This window comes from Condylostylus longicornis, unplaced genomic scaffold (assembly GCF_029603195.1).
Source record: "Condylostylus longicornis isolate FDR11 unplaced genomic scaffold, ASM2960319v2 ptg000046l, whole genome shotgun sequence".
Lineage (NCBI taxonomy): Eukaryota > Metazoa > Arthropoda > Insecta > Diptera > Dolichopodidae > Condylostylus > Condylostylus longicornis.
Window position 1 is genome coordinate 1,866,400 of NW_026578015.1, and position 16,293 is coordinate 1,882,692.

General features: G+C 22.4%; 2 protein-coding genes across 3 annotated transcripts in view; one reads left to right on the plus strand and one right to left on the minus strand.

Annotated features, from left to right (window-relative positions):
- The window catches only part of LOC129610660 (homeobox protein 5-like), a 212,377-nt gene that overhangs the window by 173,817 nt on the left and 22,267 nt on the right, over window positions 1–16,293 (plus strand). The gene's annotated exons all lie outside the window — the stretch shown is intronic.
- LOC129610661 (anion exchange protein 2) overlaps window positions 1–16,293 on the minus strand; it is a 58,305-nt gene that overhangs the window by 25,668 nt on the left and 16,344 nt on the right. For both annotated transcript variants that reach the window (XM_055523301.1, XM_055523302.1), the window contains exon 2: window positions 8,368–8,499. In XM_055523301.1, the coding sequence (XP_055379276.1) occupies window positions 8,368–8,427 (60 nt within the window). In that variant the 5' untranslated portion in view covers window positions 8,428–8,499. The remainder of the gene's footprint in view (window positions 1–8,367; window positions 8,500–16,293) is intronic.

Sequence of the window (16,293 nt, forward strand, 5' to 3'; positions counted from 1 at the left end):
TTATAAGAAATCGCTATTTTTTAAGCATATTCGCTATATCTAGGATATTTGCTTGTTAACTGTTATATAATACTGTATAAGTATATGAATTTGAAAGGACGTTATATTTTGTATTCTCCTCTCAATCAATGCAATAATATTGCTCAACCATAATATATTGTAATTATATCAAATGTCTAATTATGTCAAATTTCACTTCCGAATACAATACTCAAGTACATACATATTTTTCAAATCAATTTCATTTCACTTTCATAATATTTTCAGGCTTAAGTATTTTATATTGTGTTATAATAATAATGAGCATGCAAAAATACTCATTATTATCATAATTACTCATTGAGTATTCTCATATACACTCAAATCAAATTTTGTTTACTATTGAAAACATACGAGTAATCGTCAACATAAAAGATAATAATATAATCATCCCTATAAACATTATTACACCGAATATTATTATACAAATTATTATTATAATCATTATTATTATAAATATTATAATTCGAGTATCACATGACATAAACAAATCATGTTTTTTAAAACAAATGACTAAAAACAAATATTCTTCTAAAACAAATGAATTTTTGTTGATGTAATCCTTAAGTTATTCGATTATGACACTAAAAGAAAAAAAAAAACAACTTACCCGAGGGATCATTATTAAAATTTAGTTTTTTGATTAATTAATTATTAAAATAAGAAAAAAAAAATATTCAAGTTCCTATGTAATATAGTAAACAAATTAATTTTTAATAACACAAGAAATTTTTTTAAAATGAATTATTAAATGCTCATTTTATTTAAATTGAAATTAATCCTCTTCAATAATTTCTTAATTTTTTTAAAGTATTTATTAAGTAATTTAAAAATTATAAATCATATTTAATTGATTTATAAATCTTATATATGTAGGTATTCTAAAGTAATTTAAGGCTCGTGTTAATACTGGAACTAAGAGCAATTAATAAAATATTCTCATAAATACACTTAAAATGAGTGAATTTAAAAAAAAAATTTTTTTAAATTTCAATTAATTTTCTAAAATTTTTTTTGACCATTACAATTTTTATTTATTTATAGTTTTTATTTTCTAAATAATTATTGTTAAAAAAAAATTGACAACCTTTTGAATAACTTAACAAAATTCAACTAAAGACGCAAACCAAAATGATTGTTTTGTTTTTTGTTTTCATTTTTTTTATTATCATTATTAATTGAATTTTTTTACCGTATAATATTTTTTAAAACGTTTATTCAACTAACTACGAGTATCTTCTCCTCTGTCATATTTTTTTGATTGAATAATAAAATGGAAGGAGAAAATTACTCAATTCAAAAAGTGTTGTCTGACTCTTTTGACTCTTTTGCTTTTTTTATTTTATTAGAATTTTAATGTCCTTTATTTTTCCAATACTTATTTTTTCTAATATCTCATTTTTTTTTACAAAAATTTTAATCAAATATTCTATATTGAGGATTAATGGGTGATTTTTTTTTCGAAATTTCATTTTGCTCATATTTTTGCACTTTGCGTTCATTTTAGTTTATACTCAAGTCAATTTGTTTGAGTCAAATTAAATCACTTTTGTTTGAATTTCACCATTGATTGGCGTTTGAAAAACATAATGCTTTCAAATTATTGAATTAAAATTTTAGGTTTCAATTTTTGAATTCAATAATATTATTAAATCCGAATCAAAATTATGAATTCAAAATTATAATTAAAAGATCCGTAAGCCACGTCACGATTTTTCAATTTACCAACGAAATCATGTGACGCAACCGCTCCAGGTAATTTTGTTTATGACTAGGTATATACATAAAATAAGTATATATTCTTTGTTTCAATCATCTGTTATCGAGTACAATGTTGGAAAATAATTTTGAACGCGTAATTGTTGATGTTGTGATTGAAATGTTCGAAAATTTCTCTTTAAATTGAGAAATTCTCTTCAAATTTTCAGATGAATTTATCAATTCGAATCATGAATTAAATGAAAATTTTTGTAGTTGTTTAAATTAAAAATCACCCATTATTTTCCATAACATTGAGGAATATTATATTTATACGTATAACAGTATGATAGCATAAGTAATAAGTGTTATGCATAAAATATTAAAAAATTGAAAAAAAAAAAAAAGAAAAGAAAATATTTTAGTAAATTAAAAAAACAACAAAACTACATATATATGAACGTACAAGGATTCACTTTATATATATATATATACAATTCTAATATTAAAAATATTATTATTTTATTATAATAATTTTAATAATAGCTCAATAATACTAGTATATATAAAATTCACTCATTTAAGCATTTGTACGGGTAATAACAATTATTGAATCTGCATATACTTGGAATATTTTTTAAAATAATTTTCTGTATAAAATAATATAAAGGAAGTTTTACTTTAATTATACTTTTATTTCATATTGGGGGTGTCTTACTATAAAATTGTAATATTTTTATTATTCGTAGATATTATATTATTTGTAGTAAGTGTTTCCATTTTGAATATAGATGAGATTCTCAACGAAATTCTAAGAATTAATTTTTAAAAAAAAAATTATTAATGATTATTGAAATTAAAACAGTATTAGTTGCGTACTTTTTAAGTGAGTATAACAGTTTTGGCTACCCGTATAGCACTTTTAGCTACATAATCTGAAACAACAAAAGAGAGTTGAATGGGGTTATTTTAGTTATATTAAAATTTGTTGCGGGACATTTCTTTTGATTTTTAACATTTATGACAAAATATTTAATATTGAAATTGAAATATATTAGTTTATATATATATATATATATATTTGTTTTTGTATAACAGATTATTCCATTTGTAAACTACTCTACAACCCTCAAATGATCTGAATGTTATTCATATACAATTCAAAAATTAATATTTTACTCATATATTTATGAAACATTCTGTATAACATTTAGATAAACATGAATAACAATAAACTATTATACACAATTCCGTTAACATGTATGCATGCATGTTTCAGCTCTATAAATATATTTATGAGTTTATACCTACACACATAACATGCACTGATGTGTTATTAGACATACTTATATACATTGTATGTTTTCTTTTGAGAAAATATTAATTTATTTTTTACGCGGAAAATTTATGGTAAAGTTTTTCAAGGTTAAATTTTCCTATTATTATTATTATTACATACTCAAATCTAAACATACGTATGTATATAAGTATATACATGTGTGCTAATAGTGGTATTGAAGTATTTCTTACAGTTATATTATATGGCATTAAAAACGCAAAAAATAAGAAAAATTTATGGGATATGAAAATAAATTATGAAAATTTGTAGGTATGTACATTATATTTTTACATAGTATTGTGAGAATAACAACAAAATAAAAGTGAAAGCACTTACTTGTATAACATTAGAATATGAAAATAAGTGCAAAATATGGTAGTTATTTACATATATGTATATTATTAAATATTTTATAATATTTTTATAGCTTTTATACCGGACATACATTACAATTACAAACCAAAGTTTATAATTTACATACTCTTGTCAGCAATTAATTTTAAAATTAAGAAATAAAATCATAAATATAGAAAAAAAATAAAGTTGAGAAATTATTTTTGACTCAAAAAGCTCATTCTGCAAATTTACTACAATTATTAACTATGGACTATGTATAACACTTTCATATATTCGGCTTTTAATTACGCAAACTTTTATATTCGAAACTTATTAATGACCTCATATATTTGAAATTACAAGAAAACAACTTGGAAATTACGTGAAGGATGCTAATCCTTTATTAACTTTAATGACATACAAACAATGTCTAAAAATGTTAAGCTTCTAAGAAGATATTGCATACTTTTAGGATTAAAATAATTTATGAGTGAACTGACTATGCATATGCAGCTACAGACTCGCAATTTTATTCGTTATCACAAATTCAAATGTAAATTAGTAAAATTTATGTTTAAGTAAAATGAAAAAACACACACACACAAAATAATAAATTTCGTTTTTTCTAATTTTGAACTTCTGAACTTTAGACCTTATAACACATAATACTGAAAGTTTTTTTTTTTAAAATAAATTCATGCACACCTGCATACCTATGTGTACTTGCTCATAATTGAGACAAAAAAATCTTAACCCTTTTTCATATTAAAACTTTTGTTAATTTTGCATACACTCATATTAACACACAATACAAGCACATACAATACAGCTATTATATTATGTAAAAATATGTATATGGGTATAATTTTAGCTCTCATACATATGCAAATTTTATTCATGCATAAATTAGAAAAATATTCTTAAGTCAATTAAATGAATTAAGGAAATAAAATTTTTTTTATATACTTAATCCTTATATTTTAAATACACACATACATTGTATATATAATTAAATAATTCTAAAATAGATTTTAATAATATAATATACGAAAAAAAATTACAAAAATTGCATTATGGAAGGTCAGTTTTTTCTACTATATAGTAAAATTAACCCTATGTACGGCACGAATTACATTAACCCTTTTTTCAACTATGTATATTCTTGCCTAAGAGCTCTGAAATCTATAAACATATAAACTTTTTTTTTGCATAATTACGAAAATCCTTAAAAAGAAATGACGGTATAAAATTTCCCATTCAAGCAAAATACAAACAGAAGAGAACAAAACCGAAGCACTTTTTTTTTTAGCTACAGAATTTCTCTTCTGAAAAGGGAAATAGTTTTTAAGTTGAGTTTTGATATACATACAATGTTATGTCAAATTTCTTAACATCAACTAAAACAAAAAAAAAAATTAAATCCGTTTTCAGTTGAAAGTTTATTATACCTTTAAAAATTAATAAATAACGGTTAATTTCCCGTAAAATTTTACGGGATCAAAATAATTTCTCATCTCGTTTCTAATCGCACTCAGTTTTCCTCTTCAGAAGAAACCGTTTTTGGGTATTTTGAATTTAATTAGTATACCTATAATTTTCTAAATTAAAGTTATTAAATTTTTAGAACAAATTTGAACTTTCTGGGATTTAAAGGGTTAAATAACTACGATGTTTGACGACCTACATATAACATGTTATATATATATTTATAAATATGCATGTTTATATATTTTTTTTGCTATACAAAATATTTGATTTTAATTTTTGGGAAAATGTGATAAAACACGAACATAAAATTTTCATACAAAAAGTTATTTATGTGTACATAAAGTATATAAACTGTTATATTTCTTATATATATATATAAAAATAGTAATAATCTTCATAACTATATATTGTATTTTGTATTTTTAAACACATATAATATTTTTAAAAGAATTAATGTTATAAAAATTTTGATTTGATAAGCAATTATTTTTAGATCAAAAACATAAAAAACTTTTATACAACTAGAACTTTTATGATTTTTAGGTGTTATACTTATGATTTTTAGGGACTATAGTAGTTTGATTTTTCATGAAATTTCAAAATAGTTATAGGGTAGGAAAAACTTTTAATATTAAATAAATGTTTACATACTCAGCTTTTGAAATATTTTTTTCTTAATTAAGTAAAATTTAAGTATATTAAAATTTATTAATTATAATTTAGAATCTTTTTCGTGTACATAAGTGCCTATAATAAAAATAATAAATTATTTTACTGGTATAACACGCAAATTTACAATTTATGTTACTTTTCGATCGTTTTAATCATACACACGAGTATAACAATAATATCATTGATTTTTCTCGTGCTACTAAAAGTTATATAGAAATTTTAAAGATTTTTATTAAAAAAATTTAAATATTATTTCTATAACAAACATTTTAAAATTTGATGCTATAAGCAAATGCATAAAAACTGTTATACGACCAATTGCAACAATAATTACAAAATCAAAAATTGTCAAAAAAAAATTAAGCAAAACTTGACAAAATAAAAATAAACAAATCGCTGTAGCAAAATAGTGGTATTACTTTTGTTTTTTGCTCCAAATTCTGGAGTGGAGTACCTTGTCGCACAACTACAAACTAAAACAAACTTCTTTGTGTACAGTGTAGTAAGAATAAACTTCTACTCTACTCTCAGTACTTATTGTAAACAAAAATGTTATACCGTATGCTTATTTTGTATAACACTCAACATCTCATGCATAAAATTACATAATAACTATATAACATTCAAAAGGGAAATTTAGAAGGGTTTGTTTGTGGAAATTTATTATTTTTTTTTTATAAAGTTAAGTCTTATATAAAAGCTTTGATAATTTGCCAGAAAGTTTATATTCAAAATTGTATTAATGCCTATATTAAGTTAATGGTTTTAGATTTTCATAAGTTCAAAGCAACTTGTTGTATAATGTATGCCTTTACATTATTTTAATATTTACACATACATATAACACATACATATAAGTACTCTTTGCAAAAAACATTTTGAATAAAATAAATTAGAGATTAAAAATGTCACATTAATTTCAAAGGTACATAATTTTTTTTTTGTAAATAATTAAAAAACATAAAATAAAATTTCTGAAAAATTAATTTCAGTTATGGTTTTAGCTTAGAAAACATACATGAACTGTTATATGTATGTGTGCATGTATTCAAACAATTCTATAATATATTTTTTTTGCTAAATGTCATAAGACTTCGTAATAGTTTATAATTTTACTATGTAATTCTAATACATAACATTTTATTATAAAATCTCACGCATATTTTATATTAACTTATATATAGAAGGGAGAAAGGAGGGGGAGAAAAAAATTATGACATCAATTTCAAAGAGAATATTTTCAATACTGTCAAGTCAAATCATCGTAATAATAACAATTCACAATAAAAAGAGAAAAACTATAAAATAAAAAAAAAATTAAAAAATTTTCAAGGTTATGTTTGCGATTTCGAGAAAAATGACAATTTTTTCCAAAATGGATTCACAAATGATTTTTCTTTTTTTTCTAGTTTTATAATTTTTCATTTTCTTTTTATAACTTTATTTAGAACGTCACGTTTTTTTTCAATTACTTGCTTTGTTATTTAAGAAATTGAAATTAAAATTAGCAAAAAAAAACACAAAAATCAAAATATTGATGTTATATAATTAAAACAGTACATTACTTAATTATTATGAGTGTATGACATAATTATGATAGCAAAAATAAAAAAAAATGGTTTATAACAAAATGTTTACGAAATTATTAATTAAAAAAAATAATTACTTATTTGACAATTTACCGGAATAAGAGAATAATTTTTCGAAATCGGCAACTCCACTCGAAATATTTAGTGCTCTTACTCTCATATTTTAATGAGAATAAGCGCACAAGCAGAGACACATTAAAAGTAATACGAAATTAAAATTGAATTTTTATTAAATTTGAAATATTCGAATACAAAATTACAATAATTATTAAAATATTGCATATAATGAAGTACTTTTTATATTTGTGTTAGTACTTAAAATAAAATTGTACTAAAAATTGTAATTTAGAAATAGTTCATATTCAAAAATGGTTTAAAATTGAGAATGCTAATTGTTATGGTAAAACATTATGTATAATAAAAGAGTAATACAAAAATTAAGTATGAATGAGAAAAGTGTAAAAGTCTGCTAACAGTACGTGTAACAACATTGTTTCTATATTTTTGACAATAGTATGAGTAGGTCTTCAGTTACATAAAAAATGTCTTAATTTTTACAAGAATTTTACAAAATAAAAATAATTTTATGTCATAAAGACGACATTAAATTTTATTAATAAATAAGAAAGCCATAAGAATCTTACAACTGAAGGGGGCTACTTGTATACAAAATTAAAAATTCACAAATTGTACAAGTTGATGGCATGAGATTAAAATCTTAAATTCGAATTATGTAATGGTATGCAAGATTAAAATCTATTAAAAACAAAAATTTAATGACAAAGCTATAAAAAACAAATAAATCTGAAAATTTAATAAATTAGTAAAGATTGTGCGTAACTCAGAAATTTGTATGATAGGGTCATATAATTTAAAATTAAAATTTTATAATTAGTCGGGGTAGCAAATTTTAGTTTTGAGTTTCTTAACACTTAATGCTGTTTGATTTTAAAGTTTTAACTCTTAAGCTCAGGATCTTATGTACCATATCAATATAAATAACAAAAACAAGAAAATGATCTAATTTCGAAGAAAGAAGTCTTAATTTTTTGTACCCTATTAGCTAAAATACAAAAATAATTCGAAATTTTAATAATTTTTAAATAAAACCACAAGAAAACAATAAAAAAAATTAAAAAACCACAATTTTAACAGTCGAAATTTTATAAATAAATTTAGAATAGACAAAAAAAAATTTGTGCTTACCCTGCTGTTAAATCCAAGAAATGATAATTTTCTTGATCGTGCATCAAATGGTTTACTCATTTTGTTGTTGATTTAAAAAATGTTTTTTTTTTGCAATATCAGGTTTTTGAATCCAATTTTCAATTTAGAAATCTGAAAATAAAAATAACAAATTAGTTAATTAAATTAAATTGTTTTTTTTTTTTTGCGAAAATAATTAAATTAAAAAATTCACAATAAATTTAATAAAATATTTGTGTCATTTTTTTAAAAATAAACAAAATTAAAAAAAAAATTGAACGGAATGCAGAGCAGCAATGTTATTGAAAAAATAATGCTGGGTACTAAGTGACCATATTGCATATTATACAAAAATTTCTGATATGTTAGGCTTGGGCTGCAAAGTGACATTACTTTTTGCTACATTTGCTACTTAAATATTTCAGTATAACATAATTCAAAGAGTGAAAATATTTTTCACTTCTAATTTTCTGTGTTTTCTTTGAAATGTTAACGGTATTCCTCTCATGATTTCTACTGATACTCTCATAGTTTAAAATCACTCAGACTCAGATTGGATTTTTATAGTTTTATTATGAATTGAGAGCAATATATCTCATTAGTTATTATTAATGGAAACAATATATTGCTCTTATAATGAGCTGTTAAATTTAATGCAACACAGCGACAAAAATAATTGTAACCATTATCAAAATATTATTCAGTTCACTAATTTAAAAATTACTAAAGTTTATAAAGGCTATACAACATGAGATACCGATAGTACCAAAGCCTCAGAAAATAGAGTATTTGTCGATGCGACATACCGAGTGACGACTTCAATTGAATTACAAAATAATGTATTTTTTTAATGTTGAAACAAAATATGACATAAAAATTACACTAAAAAAATAAACATGTGTAAGAAATTGAGTAGATTGCAAACCCCCAGTATATAATGAGCAAAATATTGAGAATAAATTTTACTGTTGCTCTGTCGCAACGAATTTCGTTATCGTTGTGTCGCAGCAATGTGAATAATGCGTTATCCGGTACTCAATATTATTACAGCTATATGTGTCACATATAATACTTGCGAACATTACAAAATTTAAGTTTTCTCTTCACTTACAAAATACTCAAATTATCACAATTTATATTTTTTTATGTTTTTTTTTATTCGCATAATATTTGTATTTGTATACAAAAAATCTTATTAAACCGGAATATTAAAATAATCTTTCTTGTATAAAAGAAGAGATTTAAAAAAAAATTTTTTATTTCGTTGTTTGCTTACTAAAATATTTTGTTTTTGTTTTTTAAATAGAAAATCAATCACGTAATTATGCTTAAGAGTTAAAAAATAACAATCTTTCTTTAGAATTTTAAGGACTTCCTTTCCTCTCTCTTTAACTCTCTCTCTTAATTTCTTTCTCTTTAACTCTGTCTTCTGATCCTACACATGATTTGTGATTTGGTTTGTTTTTGTTTTGATTATATCGATTGCTTCTCTTCTCATTTAACATTTTCAACATTAATCAAAATTTTTGTATTCAACTATATACAAGGATTTGGAATTTTTACGCTAAATTTAATTTTTCCTCTTATAGCTTACATATTATTATACCTATCCTTCTTTTTCATATTCTTAAAGTTTTTGATATTTTATTTCCTTCTCTGTGTTTTAAAGATTTGTTACTTGTGTGTTTTTTAATGTATAGGATAAGAAATGAAACGTATAACATAAAAATTGTTACAATGCACGTTTTATTTACCAAAAAAATTTTTGTTTGTAAATCATTTTATTACAAGAAACATAAACGTTTATGTACACCCATTAATCAAACTCTACTTACAAAGAATATTGTAAGTATAGAGAATTTAAAGTATTTAAAGTATGTATGTTTTTTGGTTCATACAGAATGTATGAAATAATGTGGGGTAAATGTAGACATATGTACATAAGAATTCTAAGTTTTTTTTTTAAAAAAATAGTGCCGTTTAACCAAAAATCATTCTATTGGTTTGTGAGAAATGTTCGTTTATTCACATTATTTGAATTTTTCATTGCTGTGGTTAGTAGTGTGGTTTCTGATTTCTCATAATACTTAACATTTGTAAAATAACTTAATTTGTTGTTTTGTTTGATTCAAAATTTTGCCTTATAATAAAGACAAGTGAAGTTTTTAAATTACAACTAGCATGATTATTCTTCCAAATAACTTGTCACCAAATTTTACATTTCTAAACAAAAAACCTCTAATCTCCCAGCTTAATAATTAAATGTTGTATAGCATTTTATTTTATTGTGTTGCATATTATTTCATATTGTCATTATTAATATTTTTCAAGTTCAATAGTCGACCTATTTATCAGACAAAATACATAATTATAATATTTGCCACCCAAACAAAAAAAAAAAAAAACAATTAAAAGACTAAAACACGTTTTTTTTTTTTTAATCGCACTTATACTTGCTATTGTATAACAAAACCAAGCTGATTCTCTTATAATATTAACAGTTATAAATTGTGTGTACAAACATATGTGTATGTATAAACAAATTTATTGAAAATTACCAATACATCAGCATTTTCTTATCAGTGTGACAGCAAAGCAAGCAACAAAAAAAAAAAAAATCTTGTTTTAATAAAATATCGTTTGTTCTGTTGCTAATATTGCTGTCGTTATTATCAGTTCGGTATTGTTTGAATCATACTTATGTACGACAAACATACTAGTTTGATTATTATTATTTTTTTTTCATTTTTAACTTTATTCAGATTTTAATCGCATACCTACATTCTAATTAATTACTTAATTAGTACGAAAAATCTAATTTTATGTCATACATAATAATCAACAATTTTTGACAGTTTGTTTGTATTTCCATTTTTATTTTTTTTTTTTATTACTCGTATCATTTTGTTTAATATTTTAATTGTTTTTGCCACGATGTGTCGCGTCATATCGTCTCCGGAATTTTATATTTTCAAATGAATCTGTCTAATAACAATTTTTAATATTAATAATTTTAATAATTTTTAAAATAAAAAACATTTTTTATTTTAATAGAATAAATATTAATATTGACGAGATAATGTCATTATGGCACTTGTATAACAATAATTATGACGTATAACAAAATAATTATGACGTATGACAAAATAATCGTTATGATTACAATATTATTAAATATGAAAAATTATTTATTAATGGGACTAGTTTGAGGCATACAATGGGCATGTAACAAATTCGATAAGAAAAGAATTTAATACAAAATTTAAAAAAAAAAAAATTATAAAAATTCTTTAATTATCAAATTTATTTCAATTATTTGAAATATTATTTGTTTACATTTAATATAAACTATGTATAACATTATAATTAATGGAATTTTTCTATTCCACTCAATTTTTTCCTTATCATGTTAACTTGGTAACATTAAAAATTAAAAATATTTTAAAATAGAATCAGAGAATGCAGTTTAATAATCTTTATAAAACGAAATTTTAGTACATACATACATACATACATATGTAAAAGTACAATACAAAAACACACGAACGACAAGAGCTAAAATTGTAATTTAGAACGGAAAGTTTTCTTAAACAAAAATGAGTGAACGTTTTTCAAAATATTCTTCTTATATTTCCTCTATTTGATTAATGATTATCAACTACTTAATTTTTTGAGTTTTCGTGCAAATATTTTTACATTCTTATGCATTGAGTACATACTTATGTATAATATATCACAATTTAATTAACATATTATCTGTAATAATTAATCAATCACTCATATTTCTATTCTTTAATAAATAACTTAATAATAAGTGTAATATTGAGTTTAGTTTTTCTTAAATTCTTGCTCTCTCATAATTTCTCATAAATCTCAACAAAATATCAACTTTAACCGCCTTTTTTTTTGTTCCATTTATATGAGTAAATGTGATTTGAAGAAAATTTTTAATAATTAATACTCTCTCTCTTTAGAATTCACTTAATGCAATGTTAACATTTATGTATACGTTTGTATAGCTTGTAAATATAAACATTATAATTACTCATTTCTAAAATTAAACCGTTAATTAGAGTTCAAAAATTCTTTTAAATATAAATAATCCCATTTAATATGTTATAATAAATCAGAGAGAATTAAATTTTTTTTGTATGATTTATTATATGTGAAATTTGTTGTTATCACAGTAATAAATCCATTACCGACAAATTATTTAATAATGAATAATCCGTTCACATCCTCTTATGCCTATAAATAATTCAAATATGAGTATACATTTAATAATATAATATGTATATATATACGTATATGTTTATGAATGTGTGTATAGATAGCAATATTTATATCAACTTTTAAAATAAAGATTATGTCAAATAGAGAATTTCTTTAGAACTATAAATTTCGATTAGACAATATGAGTAAAAATATGAGTATATAGGGATTAATATATGTATACCTATACGAAATTATATTTAAAAATTTTCGGAAATCTTTGAAATGATAATGGTAATAAATTGTTAAATAAACAGTAAGATTTAATTCACCTTGAATTACATACAAAGTATAACACAAAGCGATTAAACACAAATTAAATTTTTTCTACCGCAAAAACACAATATCACAAATAATTGTCTATATGGTCAGTCATATGGTCCTCTTATATATGAAATCACTTAACTAGACGCAATCTGTGCCAAGTATTACATTTTATTTATGACCATCTTATTCTATAATCCAATTCTATAATTCAATTTTACTATACTCATAATTATTTTATATAGTTAAAATAAATTCCGCAAAATATTGATTTTCAGTTTGTCAACACTTCGTGTGTACTTGTATGTATACACTTACGAGTACAATATAGGAAGTTTATATGATAATCTCTCAAGTATGTACTCAAACTTGAGACTGCTACTTATAAAATTTGTAACAATATACTTAAGACTAGGGGCGCCTGTGGTTTGCTTATAAGCAGCATTATCTGTTGTAAAAACAGGATTGTGGCAATCAATTTTAAAATAAGTTTAGAAAAATTTGTACATATTATGGCATACATATGCAGGTTATACTTGTATATGCATAAATATCATATTGGTTTGAATACTAATGATAAATAAAAGTAATGGAAATATTTTTAATTTAATAAATTTTAAGATGTAATATGTCTCACTGTTAATTACATAGATATGATTAAAATTCAATTTAAGAATTAGTTAACAATTAAGAACGAAAAATTTCCTTATAAACAACGTTATCTGTTAAAATATTTCCATCATTTGTTTGTTATCCATTTTTTAAAAAGAAAAGAATCCGCAATTGGAAATAGTACCTTTCACGTTAAACTTTAAAACCGAAGTGAATGTGAATTAATAAAAAATCAATGCCTCTTTACTTTATACAGACCTGGCTTGGCTACTTACTCAATTGAAATTTCGCAAGCACACGAAGAATAATTGCCTTAGTACGTAACGTAACGTTATTCGTGTTCTTATATCTCTCACAATTTTTAGTTTTATTTTTTTTAATTTCATTCCATGTTAAATACAACAACAAAAAATTATTTTACTCTTACTTAACTCATTTAAAATATTTCGCTTCCATTTGCTTTTTATTTTTGTTTATGGTAGTAAAGCAAAAAAACAAAAAAAATATTACTACTCATTTTTTATTCTCTTTCGCTTTTCATTTTTTGTTTTTGTTTTACAGTATGTATAATCAATTGAGTAATGTATCTACCTAGTATTCTCTTTTGCTATTTTCATTTTTTTGTTTTTGTTATTTATTAGATTATATGTATACCTGTTCATGAACTGGAAAAATCTTGTAAAATATAATATAGATTATTAAACAAGACAAGATTAAACCGCAAAATTTTTTGATATTATTTTTTTGGGGCATTTAAGTTTTTTGTTAAAAAATTTGTGATTTCAGTAAGAAGTCATTAATTGAATTCAATTGAATTCTTAAAAGTGAGCAAACAATAATTGTACTAATTAATGAGTAATGAGCGGCTCATTTATTTTTAAGTAATCAAATCATTTCTGTAATACCAATGAAGATTTTTGATGAAAATTTGCTCAATGTTAAAGTATAAAGCACAAATTTTATTCACCATTCACTCAAATTTTGAGTGAAATAAGAACTTGTATTTGTGTTTTCTTCAAAAACAAAAAACTCAATTACTATATTTACTACCATTTGAAACGCAATCAAACTACTCATAATTTAGTAGTTAATTACAGATATTTCATTGAAATCTATTAAGTAATTATTATTAACCACAATAATATTTTAATTTTATAATAATAAATTTTTTAAATAGTACTCAATATATATAATTTAAACACTTAAGAGCACTTAAATAAAAATATAAGTACTCTAATTACTTGAAATAGAAGATTTACTTCTATGTATTATTATCTACTACTTGTATAATTTAATAATAGTGGAATATTAATTTATGCAAGTATAATTTAATACATTAATTATTGTAATTAAATAATAAATTATTTAAGAAAAATATACTTTATATACTAAATTGTTATATTTAAGTTTTATATAAGAAGTAAAAAAATAATATGAGAGAAATTGTATAGTGTAAAGCTTCTTTTATTTGAAAATTGCGAATATTTGCTCAAAATTGTTCTAACTCGTATACATATGTAGTTAAACGAGAAAACGTGTCCAAAATTCATGAAAACTTTCAAAATTTTTAACAAATTTAATACAAAATAATATTCTTTTAGATTAACAGTAGCATAATTTATTTGCATATAACGGTAGCAAAAATTTTAATTTGGGTAGAAAACCTGACTAAATTTCTTTTTTCAAAATTTTCATGGGTAGAAACCCTGACTAAATTTTTTTTCAAAATTTTCATCTTAAATAATATTTTTTTCACATTAACCACACCATAGTTATTTAATTAAAAATTTCAAAAAATTGCTTAAAAACGCTCTATCTCTTATAGTTTAGCCGAAAAACTCTCTCAAAGTTACTTAATATTAAAATTGGCCAATTATGCCACGTAAATTTCCCATTCAATATCTTCAACAACATTTAAGTAGACCTAGAAGTAATACTTAAATAATTTGATTAATTTAATTGAAATTCTTCATAGTTACTTCACTAATGGATAACAGCAATGTCCAGAACAAACAAATTCATTACTTAAATTTTCTGCTCAAATTTATTTACAAATAACCTTTGTATATTACTCATTAAGAGAGCATCCTTTACATTTCCTCAAATATTTAAAAATGAAAACCCATCATACCTTGAAATTATTTCTGATTTCGCTGTTCAACAAAAAAGTATTCTCTTTTACATTTTTACAAAGAAACTGTAAACATTAATTATTTCAGTCCTTTAATTATAAAAAAAAACAAAAAATCTTTTGTATCTCTGAGAACACAGGATTCAACACCTCGCATATGCAATGTGCAGATTTATGTACAAAATAATAATTAATTATACAAAAAATATTTACAATGAAATCTACACATTTAATTATTTTATATAATATAGGTATAGGATAATGTTCAAGGTATAATATGTGTTTTTACATTTTCATTTTAATTATAATTAATATTACAAAAATTTAATTAAAGCTTAAACATGACCTGATTTACTGTTAATATCTTTTATAATATTAAAATTAAAGAATATGCCATTTTGTGGCCTATAAACAGCCATGTTTTATTTTAATACGTAACATTTCTTATAATGCTCAAACTCCTTATGTACACTTTCATTTCAAACAAACTTGTGGAATTGCATAGGATAATCAATTCTCTGGTCTATGCTCAGTCGAATTACTTGTAAGTATTTCCATCAAAAGTTTTCTATATTATACGAAAGCATTATAAATCTATATAATATTCTTGAAGGAAAAAATATTGGAATTTGTACCATTGTTTTTTC